The following is a 27,570-nucleotide window of genomic DNA, read 5'->3' as shown; positions in this document are numbered from 1 at the left end:
AGTCGAGCTTTATGCTAGTCGAGCGGTCACCCTTAGAATGTTGTTAACGTCTACTTCTATTGAGAAAATGAGTCGATAATTTTCAAAGAAATTTTTTAAAATTAATAAAAGGTGTGAGAAATTTTCTGTTCACATAGAAGTTTAGTAGTGGAGGGTTGCAAGGGAAAAAATTGGCACCAAGTTTTAAATTGAGTTTGTAAACACAACACAGTTTGAGTTTGCGATAAATTGAATTTGAGAATTTTGAGATAAATATACATCTATTTTTGATTCACATAGCGGCAAAGTACAAAATGGACTTTGAGAACAGTTCTAGAGATTAAGCAAGATTTCAGAGGATTGCAAAAAGGTGTATTTTTAGTGTTTGTTTCTTCAAAAAGTGAACAAACATGTCAGAGATAGAGAAGATTTTTTTTCCCGATTTTCGAAGAAGGTTACAGAATTTTTATGCTCGGGTGCATTTTTTCTTCTCTCAATTATTGGCGATTGAAGTAATAGATTTTAAGAAAAAACTTTTATGCCCCTTTGAAGACATCGACTCCCTGGAATAATATTTTAAAAAATTTTTCTCCGAGTTTAAAAATTGCCAATCTGGCTATGCTCTGGTCTAATTTATGCTCATTTTAAAGATTTTATCCATAATCCTTAAAGCGTAACGCAAATTATTTATAAGTGGCGAATTATCGGACATTAATCCGCCTTAGAAATTGTTCCAAGTTGAATTTAGGCATGCTATGTGGTCTATTTAATTTTTACTATCATCAAAACATACCATTTTTTACTTTGAGCAGCAAGTGATGTTTTTGAAGAAAATCTCAGAAAAATAATTTTTTTAAAGTATTTTATCGTTTTTTGTATACTATTCCAGAGCTTAAAACGCACTCGGAACATTAACGGTTTCGAAATTATATGAGCTGTCTGTTTGATTTTGTAAGATGGATTACTGAAAAAATTTGCTGCATAGAATTATTTCTTTTGTGCGATCAACTATAGATCACAGACGGTAACTATCAATTTTTAGGATCTTGTTTGAACTATAATTGTTTTAAGCTCCACAGACTGTGCGTATCTATTTAACTAATTCAATTGAACAGTTTTTGATGTCTTCTTGTAGTTAAAAACAACAAAGCCGGCGGCAATTTATTCTGACTGATCAAACGAAATTTGTCAAAGCTGTGTTAATGTTTCAGAAAAATTAAAATACCAGAATGCCTTCAACATGTGGACTTGGTTTGAATATAAATTTCCAAAACCTTCGTAATGAAAACAAAGTCCCACAAAACGGATATGTGAAGTGTTTGTTTAGCTTAACTAATTTTTTTTTTTTTTGTAAAAAAAAGTGAGAATAACTAAAATAATTACCGAATCTGTTTGTCATTAATTTACTGTTTTAGCCTGTTTTGTCAAAGTTTCAGCTTTCAATGGTAAGACAGAGCTTGTAGTTTTGAATGATTTCAAATTGAAAATTTGAAATTCGATAAGCCCAGTGAAACAAAACAAAATACCTCAAAAAAATTGATGAAATAACAAAGGAAAATAGCTTTGCTCTGTAAAAAAAATCTTCTAAAATGTATCAAAACTTGTAATTGTTAAAATTTTTAAGTAATCTAAAAAGCAAAATAATAAACCAATTAGAAGTTAAGTTGAAACAAAAAAAGAAACACTGACTTCTTGAAAAAAAAACACGGCATTTTTCAATGGATTTTAATTTTAATCTATCTTTTGAAGATCGTAGATTCTGTTGTTTCTGCAGTACTGGGTGATCTTCCAATGAAATTCCTACAAAACAGTTTGTTTGTGATTAATGTGCGCTTTCATGCTCGACAAACGCTGAAACAGGAGTCCGAAAGTCCAATTCTCTCCCCGCTTTTGATACAAGTAATATTCTTGTAGTAGTACGCGAGCTCTCAATTACTTTCTTTGTAAATAACTATCTACAAGGTGAATTATTGAATATTGAACATTCAGAAAACGAATTTGTTGGAAATATCAAAATTGATATCCGCAAGTAAAATTACTCTAAACAATTAAAACCCAATTTTTTTGGCAAATTTAAAGTTCCCACAAGTTAAATGGAACAACAATTAGCAAGAAAAACCCAAGCTGTCAAATATATTGGGGCAATGAGCAAAAAAATATTATCAGAACACTATGACGCTGTTAATAATAACTTAATCTCCATTTTATACAATACAAGAAAATGTTAGAGAAAACTGGTTCAGAAAACGTTTAAGCGTTGCATTCAGCCCCCATTACAATCTGCTGATTTGATTTATGGTATTGCAAATGAAACGTTGGTGCACATTTTTCAAAATCATTAAACATTTGTAATGAATCAAATTTTGGGCGGAAAGTTTGAAGAGGCAAAAAGTGTACGACGAACTGATAAAAATTTGGCCTTTGTGTGAGCTTTGTTTGAACAACGTACGAAAATGATTTCGAAAAATCACTCCATCTCATGGAATAAATCATAGATTCGCGCCTGCTTTTTTAAAACAAATTTCATTAAAATTTATCATATATAAAACGATAATAACAAATTTAAATTTCAAAAACTACCGCAAGCCTTAAGAACTGGAAGAAAACGTTCTTAACACTTTGATTTTTATTCAAAAGCAAAACTTTTCATTAAAATTTATGAAAACAAAACAATCACAAAAAAATATAACCTGCAGTTTTTTGCATCTAAGAAGGCATGTAAAACTCAAAATAATATAATTTTAGCTCCACCAAATCAGTTTATGGATTAAGTTTCAGCACTTCGAACTACGATCTTGATCGGAAACATTGACCTTATTTTTTTGTTCAATTAAGTTTTTTGGCTACTTTAACCCAGTTTATATCCGAAGGCCACTTGAAATGGTTCACTTTTGTCAGATTCCTTGCCAGATCTCCTCCGACAGGCGTCGGAACGTAGTTCATTTTCTCCATTTGTTCTAGAAACTTCTCAGCTATTAGATCATACTTGCGGTCGTTTCCTTTTTTCATTCTGTCCTTGATTGCGGAAAATTCCATGGCGATGAAAGGAACTGAGATCTCTTGGAAAAACTTGAGTCCTCCGAGGACTGCATAAGGTTCGGACTCCTCGCAGTCCATTTTCAAGATAGCTTCTGATAAGTTTAATCTCTGGAAAATGGGGAGCAGATCATCCAATGTGGCAGCTTTGGAGGACTAAAATGAAACATTATAAGGAGAATGTGGCGGATGCTAAAAGAGAGCACAAAAAAGCCAAGACAGAAAAGAAACAATAAACGCAGAAACAAAAAAATTCGAATTTCAAACAAAAAAAAGATATGAATTGCAAGTTTTTTTTGACACGTTTGTTATAAAAATAGCTCAATTTGCAAAAACTGAATCATTATGAAAAGTTTTTATTCTGGAAAGCTCGAAAATAAAATCTACTTTCGAAATCAGAAGGCGATCACGTTTTTTGTGCTTTTACACTTTCGCTATTCGATAGTGGAGTTTGCCTTCCTTTCAACAACAAAAAAAAATGAACTGAAACTTAAATACTAATTCCAGTCAAACCGCAAAAAAAAAACAAATTTGAACCTGAAAAAAATTTAGGACTTTTTCTTGGAAACCAAAATAAAAATGGAGACCCTTTAAAGAGTTTTCAACAAAGAAGACAAACAAACATCTTCATTCGCTTCTAGTTCACATGATAAAAATTGTAAATTGTTTTCAAATCAATTGTATAACAAATTTAAGTTCAGTAATTTATGATTAATATAGGTTTGAGAGGACATCCTAAAGTTTTTCAGAAAGCAGAGCAGTTTTGAATTATATCTCAATATTTATAACTAATGCAGTTAGTTTTTGGTAATTTTAGAATTTTAGAACACTACAGTTAGCTTAATGATCCAAGTTTAATCCACAAATTTTATCAGAAAAAAAACCAAACAACCTAGAATATAATTGTCAGGAAAACTATTGTTCGCGCTTAAATTAATGACGTCATTATAGCGCGAAAGTGAAAAAGCTAAAAATAGATTTGCTTAGACAAAAGGCCTTGAAAACTACTGGTTTGTCCGATTAAGGTCAGTTTGCCATCAAAATGTTTATAGATTTTTGAGATTGTTGAAAAACCGTTTGATAACATGTTAACCGGAAGATGTTTGCCTTATTTTATATTATCTTTATATTGTCATATTATCTGTTTAAATTGCCGATAATTTACAGATGTTGAACCAGGTTTTTTAGATCTTACAGGATACGAGAGTGCGGCACAATTTTTGGTCCGCCGACCCGGACATTAGATATTCCGGACGATATTGCCAACGACTCCAAATTGCGTCAAAACCGCTGCTGCAAAAAGACATGTCGTGATTTTATTCGGCAAGTATATCCACAATTCTTCGGCTAATTCGTAGTTTTCGGTTAAATACTGGAAATAAACAACTCTCGCATCGGGTTTTTAACCCTTCGTTCCTCAAGATCACCTTCGAAGTGGATTTTGACGTCTAAATTTAATTTTCTGGACACTTTTTTGAGGAAGAGCTTCAACTGATCAACGTCCTTGGAGTCCAATGGTTTATCAAACGAGAAGGGAAATTTTTTAGCCGGCAAAAAATTCATAAACATCTTGCTCAAAATCAGATTTTCATTCGACTGGAAAACTTCTTTGTACAATTTGCAGAGCCTATCTTCATTGCCAAAATATTAGAAATCTAGCAGATTGAAGCAAACGTAAATCCTACAAAATTGAGCATTTCGTCCACAAAACACCTCGAGACCTCAACCAAGGTGTAGATCTCTTGATTTGAACCCAGATTATTGTTTACGCAGATACCTTCGCAAACAGACGCGACGTATTCATTCGCAAAAGTATCGCAGGACGCGACATACTGGAGTGTGAATTGTGGACCCATTTTTTCTCGACACCCGAAGTTTCTGTGGAATTTGGATTCTACCGGTGAACGCCTCTACAAAACTTGTAAGACTAAAAAACCAAAACTTTATCCATTTGTGCTAACTTGCTGATTTGATGCTTTAAATTCTAATACGAGGTTTTTTGATGGCAAAATCGTAACCCCCAATTTTTCTCGATACCAAAACCCGATCAGAAAACTTTCTATGGGTTTAGGAAAAAACCGGCCTCATAAACCTTAATTACGTTATCCTAACACCTTGTTTGTAAGCTCAACACCGTATCGAAAAAAAAAGACCAAAAATTTTGAAAAAAAAATTGAAAGTTTTTGATTTTTTTTTCCAAAATTTTAAAGTTTTGCAAATTATTCAGCAAAGCGCCTAGTTTCATAATAATATAATTTAAACGACCGAGTCGAGTTTTTTGCCCCAAGTTTTGGACTTTAAAAAAAAAAATTCAAAATTTCGCAAACGCATCAGGTTATTGTTGGAACTTGAACCATTGGGTGAAAACGTGGAAAAAAAATTTCGGAAAAAAAATTCGAAAAAAAAAAAATTTGGAAAATTTTCGGAAAAAATCCGAAATTTTCGAAGAAAAAAAAATTCTGAAAAAACGCCGTGTTTTTTCTTGAAACGTGGTGCAGCTAACTAAACTAGTTAAATTGGATAAAAGTAGCCGTAGTCGAGACCCGTAGCGTATTATTAAGCAAATCGTCTTACCTTTTGCTACAACCTTGTTAGCTCAGGGTGTTGCGGGAGGTCAGGTCGCGGTTTGCTTGATTCCCTCCCTCTTAAGTTGATTTAAATCACTAAATGTTCATACTAGCTGCTAGCTCGCTGCACCACGCTTTGAAAAAACTGTCCCCCGCTTCGCAAAAGCGTGTATCTCAATCGTGCTTAGCCATTCCCGGGTTAAGTTTCAACCATAACGCAGTGAACGTCCGTAAAACTTGTCAGTATCAACTTGATCACTATCTCTTAAACCGAACCGACATTGTTATTTGGCACGACGCTGTTAATAACTCTATTAGTCGACACCGTAGTAATAACTTTAACGCACTAACACCAAAAAATTAGAAATCTAGCAGATTGAAGCAAACGTAAATCCTACAAAATTGAGCATTTCGTCCACAAAACACCTCGAGACCTCAACCAAGGTGTAGATCTCTTGATTTGAACCCAGATTATTGTTTACGCAGATACCTTCGCAAACAGACGCGACGTATTCATTCGCAAAATATCGCAGGACGCGACATACTGGAGTGTGAATTGTGGACCCATTTTTTCTCGACACCCGAAGTTTCTGTGGAATTTGGATTCTACCGGTGAACGCCTCTACAAAACTTGTAAGACTAAAAAACAAAAACTTTATCCATTTGTGCTAACTTGCTGATTTGATGCTTTAAATTCTAATACGAGGTTTTTTGATGGCAAAATCAAAACCCCCAATTTTTCTCGATACCAAAACCCGATCAGAAAACTTTCTGTGGGTTTAGGAAAAAACCGGCCTCATAAACCTTAATTACGTTATCCTAACACCTTGTTTGTAAGCTCAACACCGTATCGAAAAAAAAGACCAAAAATTTTGAAAAAAAAATTGAAACTTTTTGATTTTTTTTTCCAAAATTTTAAAGTTTTGCAAATTATTCAGCAAAGCGCCTAGTTTCATAATAATTTAATTTAAACGACCGAGTCGAGTTTTTTGCCCCAAGTTTTGGACTTTAAAAAAAAATTCAAAATTTCGCAAACGCATCAGGTTATTGTTGGAAGTTGAACCATTGGGTGAAAACGTGGAAAAAAATTTTCGGAAAAAAAATTCGAAAAAAAAAAAATTTTGGAAAATTTTCGGAAAAAAATCCGAAATTTTCGAAGAAAAAAAAAATTTCTGAAAAAACGCCGTGTTTATTCTTGAAACGTGGTACAGCTAACTAAACTAGTTCAATCGGATAAAAGTAGCCGTAGTCGAGACCCGTAGCGTATTATTAAGCAAATCGTCTTACCTTTTGCTACAACCTTGTTAGCTCAGGGTGTTGCGGGAGGTCAGGTCGCGGTTTGCTTGATTCCCTCCCTCTTAAGTTGATTTAAATCACTAAATGTTCATACTAGCTGCTAGCTCGCTGCACCACGCTTTGAAAAAACTGTCCCCCGCTTCGCAAAAGCGTGTATCTCAATCGTGCTTAGCCATTCCCGGGTTAAGTTTCAACCATAACGCAGTGAACGTCCGTAAAACTTGTCAGTATCAACTTGATCACTATCTCTTAAACTGAACCGACATTGTTATTTGGCACGACGCTGTTAATAACTCTATTAGTCGACACCGTAGTAATAACTTTAACGCACTAACTCCTAACCAGCTTAAGAAGATTCTTTTAAACTATAAACGCAATATTTATGCAATCGTTTACTGTAAACGTGTAGGCACGGAAGATATATATAGTAAGTTGAAAGAATCAGGTATATTAGTTATTAATATAGTAACAGACCTGATATCTAGAAGGAAGCAGAACCTCAATGAGTTAGGGCAAAAGTACTTAGAACTACACCAGGATCCCTCTCTAGAACTGAAAACGTTTACGATCCTTAGGCGTTATAGCAAGAATTTGAAGTATATTATTTCAAAGAAAAATACTCCTAAGCCAGGAAAACGCAAGCGGCAAGCTAATCGAAACAGAAGAAATGCTGAGCAGCACTAGGAGTTAAATAAATTGCTTCTCTAAGGTGTGATATTGTTTAATGAGTCAGAATATAATTTATTAATACTAAATATAAGGTCTTAAATTAGTTATTCCCTTTTTTTTTCTCTCAAACTGAGCAGTTGAGCGGTTGAGTAGAAGTGAACAAGTTTAAAAGTAATCAAAATGACAGAACAAATTGAGTTAAAATATCGACGATTGATGAATGGTCGAACATCACTAGAAAATGAGCTTTCCGTAATTCACAGTCGCATAACTGAGAGTTTAGAGGGACCAATTCGGAAAACAAAATTAAACGCCTTAATTGAATCTTGCAAGAGTATTCTCGAAAAAGCATTAGCTAAAAAAGATGAACTTGTGATATTAGCTAATAAAACCGATAACCATAGCAAATTATTAACGGAGTTGGCTGCATGGTGGGATAGGATAGTTAAAGTTAACGATGAAGTAACTGGTAAGGCTCGCGCTCATATGGAATCTAATCAAGCTTCAGAGGTCTGCGTCAGTGAAACTAGTCGATCAATAGTTTCATCAAAATCGGCAAAATCCGGGTCGAGTAAGCAAAGCTCAATGAAATCATTGACCCCCAGTGAGCGCCGCAAAGAGCTGCTCCTAGCGAAGATGAAGCGAGAAGAGTTGGAAAAGAGTCGAGCCGTGTCCTTAACGGAGCGTCTAAATTCCACGGTACGTCATTGAACAAATCGTTGCTAGTAGGACCCGACCTACTGCAAAACCTTGTGTTCGTTCTCCTCCGTTTTCGTCAACATCATTTTGCCGTATCGGCTGACATTGAAGGGATGTTCCTACAAGTCGGCGTCCTTCCAGAGGACCAACCATCTCTTCGTTTTCTGTGGCGGGAGGACCCCACAGCCGATGTGGTTGTACACCAGTACACCAGACATATCTTTGGAGCGAGATATTCGCCAACGTGTGCAAATTATGCATTGCAACGGACTGCAATGGATAATCAGGCGATGTTCCCTGACGCAGCATCCGCAGTTCTAGAGAAATTTTATATGGACGACTACCTTGACTCCTTTGAGGACCCTGATGTTGCATTTAAAATGAGTCAAGAGTTGATTACTCTGTTAGCTCTAGGTGGTTTTAAATTAACTAAATTCATAAGTAACGTAACTAAAATTAATAACGAGTTAAACCCGCCCCAAAGCGCGCCGCAACAGGAAAGTAAAAATATTGTAACTTGTGGGGATAATTCTTCTCATGTTCTTGGTCTGAAGTGGGACCATATTGACGACACTTTGGTCGTAAGCCGTGGTGTCAACCGTGAACTTAAAAATTCGATAACACAGCGAACAGTGTTTAGTTTTGTTTCTTCTGTTTTCGAACCCATAGGTCTCGTAGCGCCCTATACCGTAAGAGCCCGATTATTGTTGAAAAAAATCTGGCGCATTCATGGTCAACAATGGGATGATCAGCTACCCGTTGATAACAAGACAAAATTTCTTGCCTGGCACTCTGGTTTGCCATCTCTAGGGAAAATGAGTATAAAGCGCAGCTACTTCTCTGCACCAGTCGATTGGGTTGAGTTACACTTGTTCGGTGACAGCTCAGAAGAAGTTATTTGTGCTGTAGCTTTTCTTCGCGCCCGTGTGAAAACTTCACTCGAAACACAAGTTGCCTTCGTCTTTGGAAAAGCAAGAGTGGCGCCCATGAAAGCGCTTTCCATCCCGAAGCTTGAACTGCAGGCCGCGTTACTCGCTACCCGCTTGAAGGAAGATGTCCTCAAAGCTCTAACCATTCCTGTGTCAAACACGTTCATGTGGACTGACAGCACCACTGTGCTCCAGTGGTTAAACTAAGGTAGTAAGCAACCCACGTTCGTGGCAAACCGGATTGGAGAGATTCTAGAAAGTACGACCGTAGATCAGTGGTTTCATGTCTTAAGTGGAGACAACCCTGCTGATACGGGAACCAGAGGAATCTCAGCGGAGTCCTTAAAAACAAGCAGCTGGGTGAACGGGCCAAGTCTGCTGAAAAATGACGAGTGGCCTTTAAAGCCGAGCATAGAAATACTTAAGAAAATCCGCCTGGCTGGTCCCGCTTGTGACCTTAATGAAGGTTTACAGCAGGCCTCTAATTTTTCAAACGTTGCACAAAAACAAAAACAACCCATTTTATTTGCATGGGAAAAGTTCAGCTCGTTTCGTAAACTCCAGCGAGTGGTTGCTTTCATGCTCAGACTTAGTCCGAAACACCGGCACTACCGCACTAAAGTCAAGGAAATAACCTATCCGGTTGAACTAGAAACCGCCAAACAACGACTTTTGTTGATTTCCCAAAAGGAATCTTTTGAAGCGGAATATTTACTCCTGTCCTGCAACAAAACCGTCAAAAAGTCTAGTCGTATTGCACAGTATGCACCGTTTATGGGTCCTGCATTCCTCATTCGTTCAACTGGGCGAATTCGCCGCCTAGTTGAAACTGAATATGACACAAAACACCCCATAATCCTTGATGGAAGGCATTCTTTGGTGAAATTGTTCGTAAGTGATATTCATTATCGCTATCAGCACCAGTTCTTAGACTACCTGCGAGCTGTAATTCACTTAGAGTTCGCAATCTTGAACCTTCGCTCTTTATTGAAGTCCATTGAAGTCCACTGCCTTATATGTAGGAAGCGCAAAGCCAAAACTGTCACACCTGTGATGGCAGAGCTTCCAGTTGAAAGGCTTGGTTACCGCCAGCCTCCCTTCACAAACTGTGGTGTTGATTACTTTGGACCCTTTTACGTCTCAATCAGGAGGAGTTCTGAAAAACGATGGTGCTTCCTTTTTACATGTATGACCACCAGAGCTGTACATATTGAGATTGTCTCATCCATGGACACGAGTTCGTGTGTAATGGGAATCGAAAGATTCATTGCCCGTCGCGGCACTCCATCAGTCATTTGGTCTGATAACGGCACCAATTTTGTGGGCGCCGAGAAAGAACTTTTAAATTGTATTCAGTCGTGGAACGATCAAGCACCCCCAGAGCTGGCGAAAAAGGGTATTAAGTGGAAATTTAACCCCCCGGCAGCCCCGCATCACGGTGGTTCTTGGGAACGTCTCGTTCGGTGTTGTAAAAGGGTATTCTACGCAATAATAGGAAGTAGAAAGCTCACTCCCGAAGTCCTTGAAACAACTTTCTGTCTTGTAGAACAATCACAGAACGCTCGACCTATAACATCAGTAAGTGCAAGTCCGGATGGTTTCGAGATGTTAACTCCTAATCATTTTTTGTTAGGCCGAAATGGTACTAGCTTTCCTTCTCTCTCTTTCCAGGAGCACTTCGACCATCGAAAGCAATATATCCGAGCGCAAAGCTACGCCAACGCAATTTGGAGTCGTTGGCAGCGAGATTATGTGCCAGCGCTGAATAAACGCAGTAAGTGGCACTCCGATAGTGACGTTATTTTAAAAACAGGGGATTTAGTGTGGATTGTTGACGAACGCAACCCAAGGGGACACTACCCTCTGGCTCGTATAAAAACCCTTAATTACGGAAAAGACAACATAGCCCGATCCGCCGTAGTTACCACCCGCTCCGGGGAGCTAACTCGACCGGCCGTAAAACTCGCACCCGTTTTTGCTCCTTTGGGCGCGGAAGATGTTCGCGCTTAAATTAATGACGTCATTATAGCGCGAAAGTGAAAAAGCTAAAATTAGATTTGCTTAGACAAAAGGCCTTGAAAACTACTGTTTTGTCCGATTAAGGTCAGTTTGCCATCAAAATGTTTATAGATTTTTGAGATTGTTGAAAAACCGTTTGATAACATGTTAACCGGAAGATGTTTGCCTTATTTTATATTATCTTTATATTGTCATATTATCTGTTTAAATTGCCGATAATTTACATATGTTGAACCAGGTTTTTTAGATCTTACAGGATACGAGAGTGCGGCACAATTTTGAGAACACTTTTAAGAACCAGGTTTTTTAGACCTTACAGGATACGAGAGTGCGGCACAATTTTAGAACACTACAGTTAGCTTAATGATCCAAGTTTAATCCACAAATTTTATCAGAAAAAAAACCAAACAACCTAGAATATAATTGTCAGGAAAACTATGATAGAATTGTCCAAACTGCCCTTTGAAAGATTATTGATAAAAACGGGTAGTTTTCAAAAAGAAATTTGTTTGTTTAATGATAGATCTAATCCGCAAACAAAGACTGATCATTTTTCAATGCGTTTTGCCTCGAGCTTAACTTTTGTTGACAAGTCCGACTATTAACAAGTCCGAGCTCATCCAGATTTTCTTTGTTCAGAAAACGTTTTATTGCATTTCCTCTTTTATCAACACGTAAAATTTTGCTTGGAAGCTTTAAACTTCAAGCTAATTCTGAATCGAATATAGTTTATGTTGAATAATAATGTTTTTTATTGACTGAAGTTTTTTTCCCACGAAAAATTACCCAAACTAACCTGTTTTTTCGTGTTTTTTCCAATTTATTTGATTAGTCTTACTTGCTGTTCGGTAAGCTTCTCTTCAGTAGACAATTGCTTTTCTTCAGAAAAAATTTTGAGTGATCTTTGCAGGAGAAACAGAAAACAATCGATTTGATTTGAACAGTTTTTTTGTTGAAGCAAAAAGCTAAATCTAAGCCATATGGTTGCTTTCTTCTTAAATCATTTTTTGAGAATGATCGCTTAGTTAAATTTGTTTTTTTTTTCAAATGGAAGTATTTGGAAAACAATAGGCTGGGGGGGATGTTTGTGAGAACGACAATAAAGAAGAATTATTCATTTCGAAAAGCTTTAGGGCTATTCAGAAAGATGGCAACGCAAACAAAGCCAAAAAGTAGAACCTTTGGAATAAAAACAAGGAAGCTGATTTGGAGAGTGGGGCACTCTATCTTGGCACGCAACACGAGTGATATTTTGGCATTCAATTATATCAATGTTTTTTTTTGTTTCTGATGATTATGAATTGTTTTTATTTATTAAAAATCTAGACGACCCAAACTAGCTGAACGAACTGATGCGTTTTGAGGAGAACCTCGTAGAATAAAAACCAAACTAAAGCTAAAGATAAACAAACTAAACGCAGCCAACAGAAAGTTGGAAAAAAGTCAATGAACGCAAGTAAACAGAAAAAAACGGACTTATTTTTTTGAAAAGATAGAATCCCTTAAAGCTCTTTGAATTTGTAGATCAAATTATCTTTTGCCAATTTTTGGATGAAACTAACCTAACTCTGATTAACTAAAAAATCTGAAAAAATGGTCTCATTTAAGAAGAACGGTCGACAATTGACAAATCTTTTAACTGAAAACCTCATTATCAGCGGAGTCGACAAAACTGCTTGCAAACCAAATATCAATTTAAAGTCTTGTATTTAACAACTTTTTGTCGATTCTATCATCTTTTCTTATTAGATTTGAAATTTTATGGAATTCAACTCAAAGCTTAATGATCCCAGGAACAAAGTATACAGAACAGAATTCAAATTGATACCAGAGCACCTGAGATTTGCCACTTTTTGGAGAAAAAAAAATTCTGCCTACTGAGTTTTCTGTCATAATAATTGCCCCCCTCTGAGATGCCACGCAACATGCTGATGTCTTTTTGGCATTCTCCCAAACCAAACCATATTGTAAAGTACATTTTACCATACAATTTGTTTGAAAAAAAATTAGCTCGAAAAATAGTTTATTACTTAACCGCATCGTACTCCAGGCAAAGCATATCTACCACTCACTTGGGGACTACACTGATCGTACTCTATTCTGACAGCTCTACCCCCTGAATTGGTGGGGTTGTCCTTTGAGTGTACACACATGTACCTCTGGTCCATCAGTGCGACAGGGTACACGTGCATGCTCTGCTGGAGTGAGTTCACCCTTACTGATGTTGCCAGGTACTCCAAGGTCTCTTTGACTGGCTCAAAAGTAAACACTTGTCGACCCAGTTTTGCCGCTGATATGCTTGAAACAATTCATCAATATTAGTTTCTATGATCAATTTTCAAATTGAGGGGAGGGGGGATTAAAAAAAGTGACGAGAGCAAAAATTGACTACAATTTTGCCGGAATTATAATGGTGCAATTTTTTTGCAAAATTCGCAACCAAAACTTTGTCTCAAAAAAGGGTTAGTTTGGCTTTTTTTAGTTACTCAAGAATTACTCTAAAACTAACGTTAATATGAAAAGGCTATATCAGCCTAATTATAAAAAAAAGTCTCTCACACAGCCCAACTAAGTCTTAGAAGGATAAAAATCTCCAAAATTTGAGTAAAACGTTTGAAATTAGTTTTTAAACAAAGATTTCTAGTTTTGATTAGTAAAAAAAATGTTTAAACATCTAGCGAACATATATTCTGATAAAAAGATTTTTGGAGCATTTTATCAGTGTAAAATTTTGTTTATCTATGTGAGAGATTTCTTTTGATATAACTTTTTCATCAGTTACGTTGGTAGTTTCAGCGTAATTGTTGATTTTAAAAAAAGCCAAACTAAACCATTTTTGCGTTAAAATTTTGGTTGCAAATTTCGCTAAACAAATTGCACCACTATAATTCTGGTGAAATTTAGGCAAATATTTGCTCTCTCACTTGTTGTCTAATCTTAAGCGGATTGGGGAAAAAGCTTTTGAATTTTCGAATTTTGTTCGTTTTTTCCGGAAAACTTAAATCAGCACTGTATTGGTCAATGAGTATTTCACATTTAGTATTGGTCATTGAGTATTTTTTATTAAAATTACATTTGTGAACTGCTTAGTCGTAAGTTGATCAACAATGTACGTATCAAATAAATTGGTTGCTGCGCAAGTAAAGTAGCACATGATTTTTCGACCAGATTGAACTATATAAAACAACAAAAAGCTAAACACAAAAATTTCAAAAACGAAAAAAAAATCGATTTTTCTTCTTTATTGCCAAATTTTTGTTTGTTTTTTAAAATAATTTTGAGGCGGGTTCAACAGGAGAAAAATTATCTTGATTGAGGTGATCATAGTTTGAAAAACTCGACAAGGCCCTGAAACAATTTTTTGGGCTTTTTTATTGTTTCTCTTCACCAGACATAAACAAGAATTTTATGGCATAAATCTTTACTTTACAAAGTTTTTGAAACTGTATTTGTTGGTAGTAGGGTAATTAACCAAGCATGGCAAACCTTATGACAAGCGGGCAACGATAAAAAAAAATTATGAGATTTAAAAAATCAGGTGAGGGAAACGACAAAAGATCAAAACCAGAACAACCTGCGCCATAGTTTCTTCCCATAGTTAATTGTAATAAAGGGTTAATTTCCACTCCCCTCCCCAGAAACAAACAATAGAAAGTTAACTGTGAAAATATGTTACAAAAAATGTCGTAATAAAATGAAAATTTGCATAGTGAACCACAAACTAACAATTGTGAACAGATTTGTACTTCATAGCTTACTTTGTAATATCACGCTTTAGCCATAATAACACATAAAAATAATTATGAAAAAGACATTTTCATTTTGGAGGTAGAGTGGGAAATAGCCCAATTATTAGTTCTAAGGTTCGCTGCTCATTACAAAACAAAAAATAAATCTGGATGATTTAGGGCGCTTCATTCCATTATCTCACCTGAAAGTGCCTAAGTGTCCTCCAATGTCGACAAAGGCAGCCTTTGGGAATAGGGGGAACACTTGGGAAAATATGTGTTTCTGAATTCCAGTCTCCCAGTTGCCGTAGTGTTTGATGGAATGACTCACAAACTGAAACGCTATTTTGTTTTTGTTCCGGATTTTGAGGGAATTTTAGGGCAGTGTTTCATTTTCAGAAACTAACAATTTTAATACTTCAAGAAGACTGCCTGTGTCATAGCAAAACTCTCAGGGTTCTGACTGCCCATTAACAGGTCTCGAATAGTTTTTGGTTATTGAAATATTGACAAACCATGAATTTTAGGCTATTAATCTCAAATTTTAATTGTTAAAATTTGAGTGGCGTATGAAATAAAAAAGAACAATTAGCTGGCTCAATTCAATTTGGAACAATTTTGAGGCGCGGCATAAATCGCAACGCGTAAAAACTGCGCTTTACATTTTCAGCATCAAAAATATAAAACGAGCAGTTTAGTTAGTCTCATTTCACTGCGACTACAAAAACAGGGTAGTATGGTGGTGAGCGTGACCACGTTTCGAGAACACGAAGCTCGAGGGATCGTTTCCACCAGAGTAACAAAATCTAATCATTTCAAGACCTTTTGGAAATTAGTCTGAATACAAAATCCCCCCGAGCATATAAATTTCTCACTTTCTTCGAAAGTCAAAACAATATTAGATATTTTGAACTCAAATGAAAAGTTTTTTTTTTACTTTTAGTAACCTTTTATGGTAAAGTTCTGAAAGTTTTAAGAAATGATACTTTGGCGATGTTTCTGGACTCAATTTTGCGCACTCCAAAATAGTTTATCTACGATGCTGTGTGCGTACTGCAAATTGATTATAGTTAACAATTTATCGTGCAGCTAAAACTTTCCATATTGAACAAAGGCTAGCTAATTGGTTCTAATTACCATGCACCTGAAATTGAATTACCTATTAGTTGATACTAGCTGACTGATGAAGGGGACCGGCCTACCTGCATTCGGCTATCAGCACAATTAGATCTGAGTTTGAATTCTCACATCTGCTACTAAAACTCAAACTGATGCCCGCCACATCAATGTCTTATTTTTAATGTCTCATTTTTAATTTCGCTTTTAATCGCCAACATGTTTGACCTCGAAACTTTCCGAAATTTGAACGACGAATTGACTAGTTTCGCATTTTTTCTTGGTGCAAACTTTGGCGATTCTTTAATTTATTATGCTGAATATTAAACTCTGGTTGTTTTGTGCAATTTTTCTAATTTCCAAGGCTCAGATGGAAAATATAGAAAAAACCATTGTTTACTGGGGCTATCTGAGCTGCCATCAAAAGATACTAACATCGAAATGTGGGATAAATGAGCGGAGAGCTACCACACTGACTCATCTTTTCCTTTTTGCGTTGTTACTAACCCAAAGTGGGGATGTTGAAAAAAACCCTAGTCCTATTGAAACCATTGAAACAGTCTACGGCATCTGCTCAAAAAATTGTGCAAATCTTAAATTTGTTCATTTGAATTTTCAAAGTATTATTAGAAAACGGATGCAATTGAAAAAATTTCTTGATGATATGGGCGAAAATACAATTATAGGAATTTCCGAAACGTGGCTTAAAAAAGAAGATAGTGACAATGTATGGAATCTCCACCCTAGAACGCATGCGATGTTCAGATATGATAGGCAATCAGCGGTAAAAAAGAAAGGCGGTGGCGTTTTGTTATATATACCAATCAAATTGGCTCCAAAATTTTTATTTGATAAAGAAAAATATGAGTCAGTGTGGGTTGAGTGCAAATCTATATTTAACATTTCCAGTAAAGAAAAAATGTTAGTTAATTTGTGTTATAGTCCAAGCAGATCAAACTTTATTGATTTTTTGGAACGATTAATGCTTAACATAGATAATGCATTTTCAGTTTCTAATAAAATTACGCTTCTGGGTGATTATAACATAAATTATCTGGATAGCAAAGAAAAAGAAAATTTAGATTCTATAATTATTCCATTTGGATTGAAGGTTTTTTGTCCAAACGATGAGACCAGAATTAGTTCCTCAACTAAAACTCATATCGACTACTTTATCAGTGACTATGAAACAAACGGCATTTAATTTTGTTTTGATACACCTAATAAAACCGACCATTTTGCTTCATTTATTTTGACGGATATAAAATGCGGCAAAAGTTTACCGAGGATAATTTCGACTTTCAATAAGAAAAATTATCAGAAAAATGAATTTTGTAATACTCTTTCCGCTCTTCCTTGGTATCTCTTATATCAATGTACAGACGCACAAAACATGTTCTCGACGATGATTTATTTAATTTCTAGTGCTCTTCAGCAACATGCTCCTATCGAAAAAAAATTTGTTCGTAATTTTAAACCAAAAAATGTGTTGAAAACGGAATGGTTTGATTCAGAAGGTCAGCAATTTAGATTAAGAAACAGAATTCACTCAGATCATATCGCAGTCAAAGCACAAGCGATAATTGGTCAAAGTACCAGTTTTTACGTAATCAAATGAGCCAATTGATTAGAAGTAAACAACTCGATCATTCAAAAAATTGTTTTTCACTTCTCAGCACTATCCAACAAAAATGGAAATATATTAACCAAGTTAGAGGTACATGTTCTGGCAACAATTGAATTACAGTTCTACGAAACTCCTTCAGTGAAATGATAACCCAAGACAAAAAAATTGCCAATCATTTAAATTATATTTTTTCAAACTTAGGCGAACTTTTCGGCGCAAAAAAGCCTCCGAATTACAACAAATCTGCCTCTGAATCTGCGCCTTTCCATTTTAAACACATTACAGCGAATTAATGCTTTGATATAGATCAAAAAATCAATTTCAGAAAACCTCTCGGACCTTGTATCGTACCTGCTTGGGCAATCAGTTATTGTTCCACATTTAACTTTTGTCATAAATACTTGCTTAGATGAGAACATTTTCCCGATCGAACTGAAAAAAACATACGTAACCCCTTTATTTAAAAAAGATGACCCAATGGATGCTAAAAATTATCGGCCAATATCAATAACTTGTGCTTTTTCTAAAATTTTTGAAAAAATTTTGCATGCCCAAATAACAGAACATCTTGACAAATTTCAAATAATAACACCATTTCAATTCGGATTTCGCAAAAACATTTCAACACAAGATGCTCTTGTTAATGTGACAGAAAGTATTCGAAATCAAGTAGATTCAAAAAAAATTGTACATGCAGCTTTATTAGATCTGTCCAAGGCTTTTGATTCTATTTCGCATGAAGTTTTAATTGAAAAAATGCTTTCTCTCGGTTTTTCAAATGGAGCAAATGCTTTAATTGCTAGCTTCCTAAACCAACGTAATCAAAGAGTAAATGTCAATGGAATCTTTTCAGACTGGATTGATTGAAATCAAACGAGGTGTCCCACAATGAACGGTACTTGGTCCGTTGTTGTTCAATTTATATGTTAATGACATACAAGAGCGATTATATGAAGGTTGTACTTTAGTTCAATATGCTGACGACTGTATGGTTTTTTCCTCTTCTATAATTTCTGAGGATGCTTTGAATCGATTGCAAAAATCACTCAATAATCTAACGGAATTTTTTGCAGAGAACCAATTAAATCTGAATGCATCTAAATCGGAATTTATAACATTTTGTCAAAAAAATGATAGCAAAAATGTAGATACTGATACAATAGAAATTAATGGGCATTATTTAGCCAAAAAATCAGAATGCAAATATTTAGGCCTTATTTTTGATTCAAGTTTATCTTTTCATGCTCAAATCAAAACAATTCTCCAAAAAATGGCACAAGGAATTAACTATAGATACAATTGGACAACAACTGCCGACATTATCATTAGTTGCCTTGCTTCATTGTCTTGTTTTATCACATTTAGATTATTCAATAATATTTTTAATACAAATTAATGCTACTTGGATGCTATCTCTAGAGAAACAGTTGAACTGGGCGTTAAAAAGAACATATTTCAGATCGAAATTTAAATCTTCTTCCCTTCTTCGCATTAGCAAATCGTTCATTGGAATCGAGAAAAGAATTGAGTTAAAGTGTATAACATACTTATACCAATATCTTACAAACAAAATGAAGGCTTTTGAAAATACATTGAGACTACCGACTGCCAATTATAGGCTCAACAAAAGAACGAAACAAATTATTTTTGACAAACATTGTTCAACCGCTTCTCTACAAAAATCTTTTTTCATTTGACTTCTAAAAAATGGAATTCACTGCCCATAATTTTGCGCAATTTAGAAAAATCGAGAACAAGATTCAAGAAAAAATTGAAAGAATTTTACGTGAGTGAATTGAGAAACATTCCAATATGTACAAATACAAATACGTGGCGTGATTTCCGTTTTTGCTAGTTCTATATGTTTTAATTTAGTTTAATTTTTCACACATTGTTTGAAAGAGAATCTGTATATACTCTGTATATACGCTGTATGTTTGGACTATCTGTAAAATAGTTCGTAAAGTTTTATTACCAGCTCGTTCTTAAGTCTTAAAACTGATGTTTTTTTAGTAACCGTAACTTCATATATTTTAATCAACCAATTTCTGAACTGTAACCGAACTTGTTTTGTTTTGTTTTGTTTATTGCTTGTTTTCTGATGTTGAGTTTTTGTTTGATGTAACCAATGAATTTTAACCAATTTCATTATTTACACTTTGCTATACTGATGCCTCGGCTTTTATTGTATAGTAATTCAGGTGTTCTTTATTCTTCTTCTCCACATCAAAGTGAGGGGTTATTTTTGTTATACGGTCAAAAAATTTTGTTGTTACTTTGAGTTTCTGCTTTCAATGAAATTCCAGATATTATCTTCGCAGGAAAAAATAATTTCAACCAATCAGAGTTGTGCTTTAAGATTCACTTTTTAAATGGAAAAATTAAGACATTTTGAGACGTATAACAGAAAAGACCCAAACTTAGGAATTATTTCAATTACTCAAACTAAACGAAACGCATGCAAGGAAAAGAAAAAACACTCATTTCAATTTTAGGGTCTATCAAAAACTTCTTTTAAGGGCAGTCGGTTCTAAAGTTTCACCCTGAATAATGAGCAGTCTTGTTTTTAGTGAAAGATGTTGAACTGATTCGCCTCAAATTTTTCTGCAAATACAAAACTTCAGCCAACACTGCATGCTCCCTCTACAAATAAATACTTTAAATTTACGCACACTGCAAAACTAAAAAAGGCAATTTTGAAAATTTTTGCGTTTTGGAAAGTGCTTATATATACCTAGTGGCAAGAGTGCAACTTCAACCGGAAAATGGCGGCGGCAGTAGAAATATGTGAACTCATCATTTATCTACCAATCAGCGAGCAGGTCAAAACAACAGGCGATAAAAGTGAGGTGTGAAACTTCGTGCACTATTGCGTCATAACTTTAGCACTATTGCGTCATTAGCCGAAAAACGGCTTTAATTGTGTATTTCAATAAAACTATTTTAAACGTGTTTTTTTTTCCCGCTGTTTTAAACAATTTTTTTAACCCTGTGTTTTAAACTGTTTAAAACAAAGTCCCCCACCCTGTTTTTCCAGTCCCCCTTCTTTGGTTTGTGAAACTCGTTTTACAAAATTCTGTACTAAATAATTTTGGATGTTCTAAACTGTAATAAAACGAATCAGTGTGAACAAATGAGCAAGTTGTTAAAAAAAATTTCATATGCAATTTGCTCTATGAACAGTTTTTTAAAAAAAATACATTACTGGATAGGCGCACAGTTTTGTGTCTGAATGTTCCTAGATTCCAGAAACTAATCTTTGAACATGTTTTAAAATTCAAGTGGATTCCACTCACAAAATTTCCGTCGGCACATTTCTTGTGTCGCGGTTTCCGCAACAAGCGAATATAGCTAGTTGTTCTGGATTCCGCAACTTTAAGTGGATTCCGCAAATTGTAAAGGGAATCCGCAAATGTAAGTGAAATCCGCAAACTGTAAATGGATTCCGAATATTGATTTTTACTGAACTTGCATATGAACAATTAAAAGCTAGAGCTGGAATTCTTATCTTTAGCAATGAGGAATTTAAAAGCAAGGACTTAACCATTGTCAGTGGAATCCACAAACAAACTTTAAAACATTGCTTAACTAAATCGGTGGATGGCATCTTTTAGTGTTTGGGATACATATCCCAGCAAACACTTTTTGAGATCATTGTTTTGGAAACATTACACCGAATAAATTTTTTATTTGGAGTCATTATGTTGAGAGTGTTTAGAAACACAATGCACAGCATATCGCCGAATAAAGTCAGTACTTGGTATTTCGTCGATTCCAAATACTGGTCAGTAATTGGGATTCCATCAATCCCAAATTTTGAAGCAGGGTGTTTGACAGAAAATGAGATCGAATATTAGGCATTTCAACAGGTAGCTGATGAGCGGGGTAATTTAGTGATTGAGATTGAACTTGCTGGAGATCACCAAGTAATTAAAAGATATGACTCTAAAAGCTACTACATATCTACATATATGTAAAGGAATACGCAAACAAAATGCGGATTTCACTTATAATTTTCGGGTTCCAGTTACAATTTGCCGATTCCACTTACAGTTGCGGATTCCGCAACAGGTCAAATTAACTAAACACTTTGTCTTATTATTTGTTTGTGGAATCCACAGACTGTTCTGGAATCCGCAAACACGATTGCGGATTCCTCAAGTTCGCCTATTTTTGCAGCAATTTTTAGTGGTACAGTCTTTTAGGTATTTGTTTGTGGAATCCAAAACAGCAAAGAAGATCAAAGAAAAGAGCTATGTTGCGGATTCCGCAAAAAATCTGATTTTGTCCTGTTGATGAATCCGCTTACAATGCACAGGATGCATATTTTGGCCTCGTAATGTATATTTTGTATTTTTACGAGGGGGTGGGATACTGGAAAAGAGCCGGTGGTGATAATTTAAATGCCAACTTTGACTCACTCTATCTTTGCTAAGTGGGAACAGGCAGATTTTCGCCTTTACAGACGCAGGTGCCCATTGCTTCATGTCCAAATTGTTGTCACAGCTTTTGCTAACGAATGCGAAATCTGGGACAACATTTTTGAGCTCTAGAGAGTCCAAGTAATTCTCGGTCGAACTGTTTGATGAACTCAAATTACGATACTTGGATTGCTCATTATCGGCATAAATCGGCCCTGGCTTGAAACTGTTATTCATGGTCAATTTCAGAGTATGGTAGTTCAAATGATCTTTCGAGCCTGTATCCATGACGTGGTTAAAAATGACAGTAAACAATAAGATAGAAGTAATGAAAAATAAAAGTTTGAGCAGCAATTTTTTGAGAGTCATTTTGTTCATAAACAGCTAAAAAAATCATGTAACAGATTTTCCCTTGTCTTTCATCTTTATTGCACCATTAAACAAATGATTAAACAATTAAATAACGTGTATAGCTTTGCAATGTTTCTATAGAACGCATCAGTAAAACCGCAAAATAAAGTAAAACGGAAGTAAATGCTCAGTCCAATCTCAAAAGAACAAAATCAGGATATAATTTATATACATTCATGCTGCACGTGTTTTTTTCATTAAAACCCACTAAAACGTCCAAATATAAAAAACCGCAAACTGATAAAATGTGAAACCAAGCTTCAATTTTTTAGAGTATTGAGTGGTTTTACAAGTTTGGTTATGCAGACTAAATATGTTTGTGAACAAGCCCTAATTAGCCTGCATGTCAGTTTTCATGATAATCGGAAAATGTGAACAAAAGAATTACTTGTAGAAATTTGCAGTCGGGGTGAAGGAATGAAAAAGAGCTCACATGTGAACTATTTATCTAACAGATAAACTGTAAGGTAAATAAACTTTTTTTAAAATGATAGTAGACAAAATGATTCGCAGAGGATCTATTTAACTATCCCCCTTTTGGTTCCTAGTAACGAGTTACCACCTCTGTAAGGAAATAGTGCAACGATTAAATTGCGATTTTGTAACCACTAACGAATCTCCCCCTTTGCAACGGGCCATATGAGTTATGATCGATGGGTATAACTCATAGAGTAATTTCGGATAGGGTACACCGTCTGCTCGTCACGCTATCTTATTTTCGGCCGGATAGATTCGTGCAACTTCTTAGTCTAATACCGATCCTAATCTTGCTCTTATACTATCTAGTCTCAGGTTGTTTAACTAGTCTCTGCTAGGCTCAATAGATCTAGGGTATACTGGTTTATTGCGGCTGCTGAAGTACTCGGGAGAGTTCAACTAATTTCTAAGTTAAATTCAAATCTCTCTGGTGCTGAAATTACAAGTAATTTCAGCACTTACAAATAAGTGGATTGTTAGTTAGATGGATCATGATTGGTTAATATTAAATACTTTACATTGGTAAAATATCTAATTTATCCAATCATAAAATGTAGTTTAGATCAGGTTCCACCCATCCGGGTTTTACAGAGTTTTTTAGAATAGTTTTTCTGCAATTCGAAAGATGGATGATGGACGTTGGTATTTGGCGAACATCTTATTTCTTCTGGGTTTTCTTATTAGAGAAGTCCCAGATTCAATCATTGTGTCTTCTCAAGACAACGACTGGGTTTTCGCAACAAACTCAAATCTGATTTCAGAATGGTTGGCTATGTCAGGTTTTTCTGTTTCATTGGTGAGAACTTCTTTGTGTTTGACCTTGTCTGGGAATGGCGTGGAGATTGTGCGTGGAGGGGATGCCTGGTTACTTGGATCTGTACGTATACTTGAACATCGAGGTGGTCATTGGTCTAGTTCAATGAAGTCCTTTTCTGCGAAGTCAAGTCGTACTCTAAATCCTTTGAGTTGTGATTGTGGGCGGCATATTGATTGTAGTTGGCCATTCTTTCTCGAGTGTAGTAGGGTCGTTTTGTCTTTGGATGTTCGTCCTTGGTGTTGTATTCTGATCTATGTATTGCATAATGTAATTTACATTTTATAAAACTTTTATTAGTTTAATATTTTTTAATTATGATTTTAGTTAGTTGTTTTCACAAAAGCTTTTTGTTTTAGTTCAGTTATTTTGAAGAGTTACTCACCCTTGAGTAGCTCTTATTAAAAATAGGAGTGTGGTCACAAAGCGTGGATGTAGCACGGTGGGTTAGGCCGGCTATAGAGCATGCTCAGGACGTCCTTCCTGGTGGGTTAGGCCAGGAGTGGGAGTATGATTGCATGCGGTTTTTGTGAGAGGTCCTGTTATGTGACAACGTTTTATGTTGGGTTTGTTGTGGTTTTTCTTATGTTTTGTTGGTTGTGTCCTTTTTTCAAAAATCAAATTGTTTGTGGTATGGGTTTGTCTTTCGACTTTTTTGTGTTTTATTATTTCTTTCTTAGACTTTATAATAGTCTTCAAAAGAATAAATTATCCAGTTTTAAACTGGGTTAATCCGGTTTGGGTACCGTTGGTTTCCTTTTCTTAGTCATGCTGTTATGCTATGTGTTGTGGTGTTTAGTAAGCTGCATTGGTTAGTTTTGTTTAGTATATAATTCCTTTCCAACCGGGTTAAAGTAAAGTTTGAAATATGTTATCTTGTGTTAGAGTTATCGAGTGTGAAAGCTTGGAACTGAAATTCATTACTTTAAACAATTCTTCGTGGGCGAGCTGTGCGAGTTTGGATAGAATTTTTATGCGAGTGAATGAAAATATCAAAAGGTTAGTACTGCTTTTGCTTCTTATGAATTTACTACATAGAATTTTAATTTTACTGCTAGTTGTTGGGGGAAAATAAGTTACAAATTTTCATCATTATTAGATTTACTGCTGGTGGGGGAAAAATTTATAAATTAATTTACTGCATTGGTATTATATTTATTTAATTGTTGGTGCAAAAATTTAATAAGGTCTTAAACAGTTTTGAAGAAGTTTGCTATTTTTTATTTTTCTTTTGTGAATTTTTCAGATGATCTAGGATGAAGGCTAAAATTCTAAAGAAAACATGGATAAAGAATGGTGAGTTTCTAATGTTTGAATAATTAGTAATATGTATAATTCATACTTACCTGTTAGTCGTCGGGGAAGAAACCGTGAGGGAAAATGTCGTGGATGAGATCTGAAGTTGTTAGTAATTTGGCTAATATGCGGATGATATTTTTAGTTTGAAGCAGTGGCCAAAGCAATTGAAGTGCCTTAATGGTGGTTAGTTCTTCAGTGCCAACTGTAAATTCATAAGGTGTGTTTTGGATTAGATTATATAATTTGTGGTTGAAATTAGTGTTATGGATGAATTCTAAAATGGGGATTTCTATAGGTTGTACAAACTCGTGTGGGATGAGGAAGGGTCGGGATTCTTCTGCGTTGAAGGTCTTGGTGATGGGACAAAAGATATACATTTGGGTTATGGGATCATAATTTCGAAGAATACCATGAAGGTTAGTATCTTTAATGCAATATGTGAAGTTAAGAAAGAATGGTGAGGTGTATTTGGAATTGATGAATTGAAAACGATGGTGTGGTTGTCTGGAGGGAGTGTGTAGGTCAAAGTGATTTTGGATGAAACGATAATAAGTATATGTGTGTGTTTGTTTAGTGCGCAACATAATATTGTGTGAGCAGTGCAAATCTCTTTCATGTGGTGCAAGGAAACGAAAGGTTAGTGAAAATATTTGGAAGCGTTCTTTAAAACTTTCGTAGGCTTGCGTGTCTGTTAGTGCTTCTGAGATAATGTGGTCAAACTTGCGATCGAAGATATTTAGTGTAAATACATATGGTGTTTTAATGAAAAATTTCTCGGTGATTTGTGGGTTAGCGAAGCGATCGTCGTCTAAGAATTGATCTTGGTTAGTTCTGATGATGTTATGATCGTAATATTCTAGTGTATATTCATTAGCTCGGGGTGCAGTGTGTGTTTTTAGTGATTTTTTGTATCCAACGTAAGTAAATTGTCTAGCGGTTAGTGGTGTAGTGAGTCGATATAGCATGTCTGTATTTCGCTCTATATCGATGTGAGTGTTAGATAAAGGTAAGCAAAGAGGGTTAGTAAAATGATAATATGAGGTCCAAGAGAGAGTGGGCATTAAAACGTATTCATCTACAAAGTTTCGTGTTTCGTTAGTGTCGTGGGGGGTGTTTAAGGTGTATTGTGGAAATGAGGGTAAGGTGATAGCTAAAAATTCTTTTGTGTTAGTGTGTTGTGGATGGTTGATATATTCACGGGCTGTTCCTGGTTTCGCTGGGAAAGGATGGTTGGGGAACTTCCTTTTAAAAGTGCGGTAAGCTCTATTAGTGCTGAGTGAAGATACAGTAGTTGTGGATGATGGTGCTAATGAATCAGTATAAATTGAAGAGGGTGTAGGGGTAGGAGGGTTGGATGAATCTATTGTGGATGAGATTTGGTTTATGGTTGGGGTGTCAAGGTGATAGGATTGTTGTTGTAGGGTAATGAAATTATCTAGTTCTGGGGAGATTCGGGGGGTGTCTGAAGAATGAGATGATTGGTTTGAGTGAAGTGAGGAGTAGGTTGGAGTGACTTGGGAAGCATAAGAGGGTGTAGAATTGGTTGGGTCAGGGTTATTTGGTAGTATGGGTTGAAAAGGGGGTTGGGAAAAATTTAAGGGATTGGTGTGAAAATTATTTGATGGAGATGGTTCAGAGTCGGCAAATTCATCGGGGGTTTCAATATTCGGGTTATTGAGTTGTGAGATGGAGTATAAAACTGAGATGTGTGAATTAGTATCGGAATTCATGCCGGATGTTACATTACTGGATGGGAAATCGGGTGGCGGAAAAGCAAAAAGTGGTATTATTGGGATTGGAGTGGTGAGGTTGGTTGGGTGGGAATTTGATCGGTGTAGGGATCCAAGTTGTCGGCTCATCGTGGGCTAAAAAAATTATTATTTTGAGACTGAAAAGCGGTGGTATGGGGTTGTTCTATAATTTGTTCATAAGTATTTTCATCTTGTGAGTGGTGTGGCATTATATGTTGGATGGGACTTTGTGATATGGTTGGTCTAAAATTATTATGTGTTATGGCTAAATTTCGAAAATTACGTGGGACTAGGGATAATGGATGGTTATGTGGTAGGGGTGGTAACTGTGGTGCTGTTGGTGTTGTGTCTGCATTGTTATGTTCTTCGTCGTATGTGTTCTGTCTTGTTGCTATTTTTGTGTTATATTCTTTTATTTGTGCGTCTAAAAGAATTTTGTTTATAGATGTAGAAAATATTCCAAAAAATCCTGCAAATAGTATGCGTGCTACACTTGCTTGTCTATTGACTTGTGTGTGTATAGCACATGTGTTATAGATTCCTTTTAAGAGTGAAAAAAGAAATCCAATAAAGTTAAACATTGCGTATAAAATAGTTAGTTTTTCTAAGATGTAGTAGGGCCATCCTAGAAAATCAAGAATTTCATTCTTGAGTGTAACAAAGCTAAAAATATTGATAGGTGATATATCTTGGGGACGGTATTTTTCACCGTTTAGATATATATAATCTTTA

The 27,570-nt window shown here is 35.5% G+C and overlaps 2 protein-coding genes across 2 annotated transcripts in view; both read right to left on the bottom strand.

Moving 5' to 3' along the window:
* LOC134847523 (cyclic nucleotide-binding domain-containing protein 1-like) overlaps positions 1 to 24,975 on the bottom strand; it is a 380,437-nt gene extending 355,462 nt beyond the window's left edge. The window contains exon 1 of the mRNA XM_063864576.1: positions 24,966 to 24,975. The gene's annotated coding sequence lies outside the window, so the exon portion shown is untranslated. The remainder of the gene's footprint in view (positions 1 to 24,965) is intronic.
* On the bottom strand, positions 2,565 to 22,661 carry LOC134847524 (uncharacterized). Its single transcript, XM_063864577.1, has 4 exons — positions 22,087 to 22,661; positions 15,126 to 15,256; positions 13,267 to 13,492; positions 2,565 to 3,171 (listed from the first exon to the last, which is right to left on the bottom strand). The coding sequence occupies exons 1-4, from the start codon at positions 22,462 to 22,464 to the stop codon at positions 2,806 to 2,808; spliced, it is 1,101 nt and encodes a 366-aa protein (XP_063720647.1). The 5' UTR covers positions 22,465 to 22,661; the 3' UTR covers positions 2,565 to 2,805.
* Positions 24,976 to 27,570: the final 2,595 nt, after the last annotated feature.

This window comes from Symsagittifera roscoffensis, chromosome 6 (assembly GCF_963678635.1).
Source record: "Symsagittifera roscoffensis chromosome 6, txSymRosc1.1, whole genome shotgun sequence".
Lineage (NCBI taxonomy): Eukaryota > Metazoa > Xenacoelomorpha > Acoela > Convolutidae > Symsagittifera > Symsagittifera roscoffensis.
This window is presented reverse-complemented; position numbering and strand designations above follow the sequence as displayed.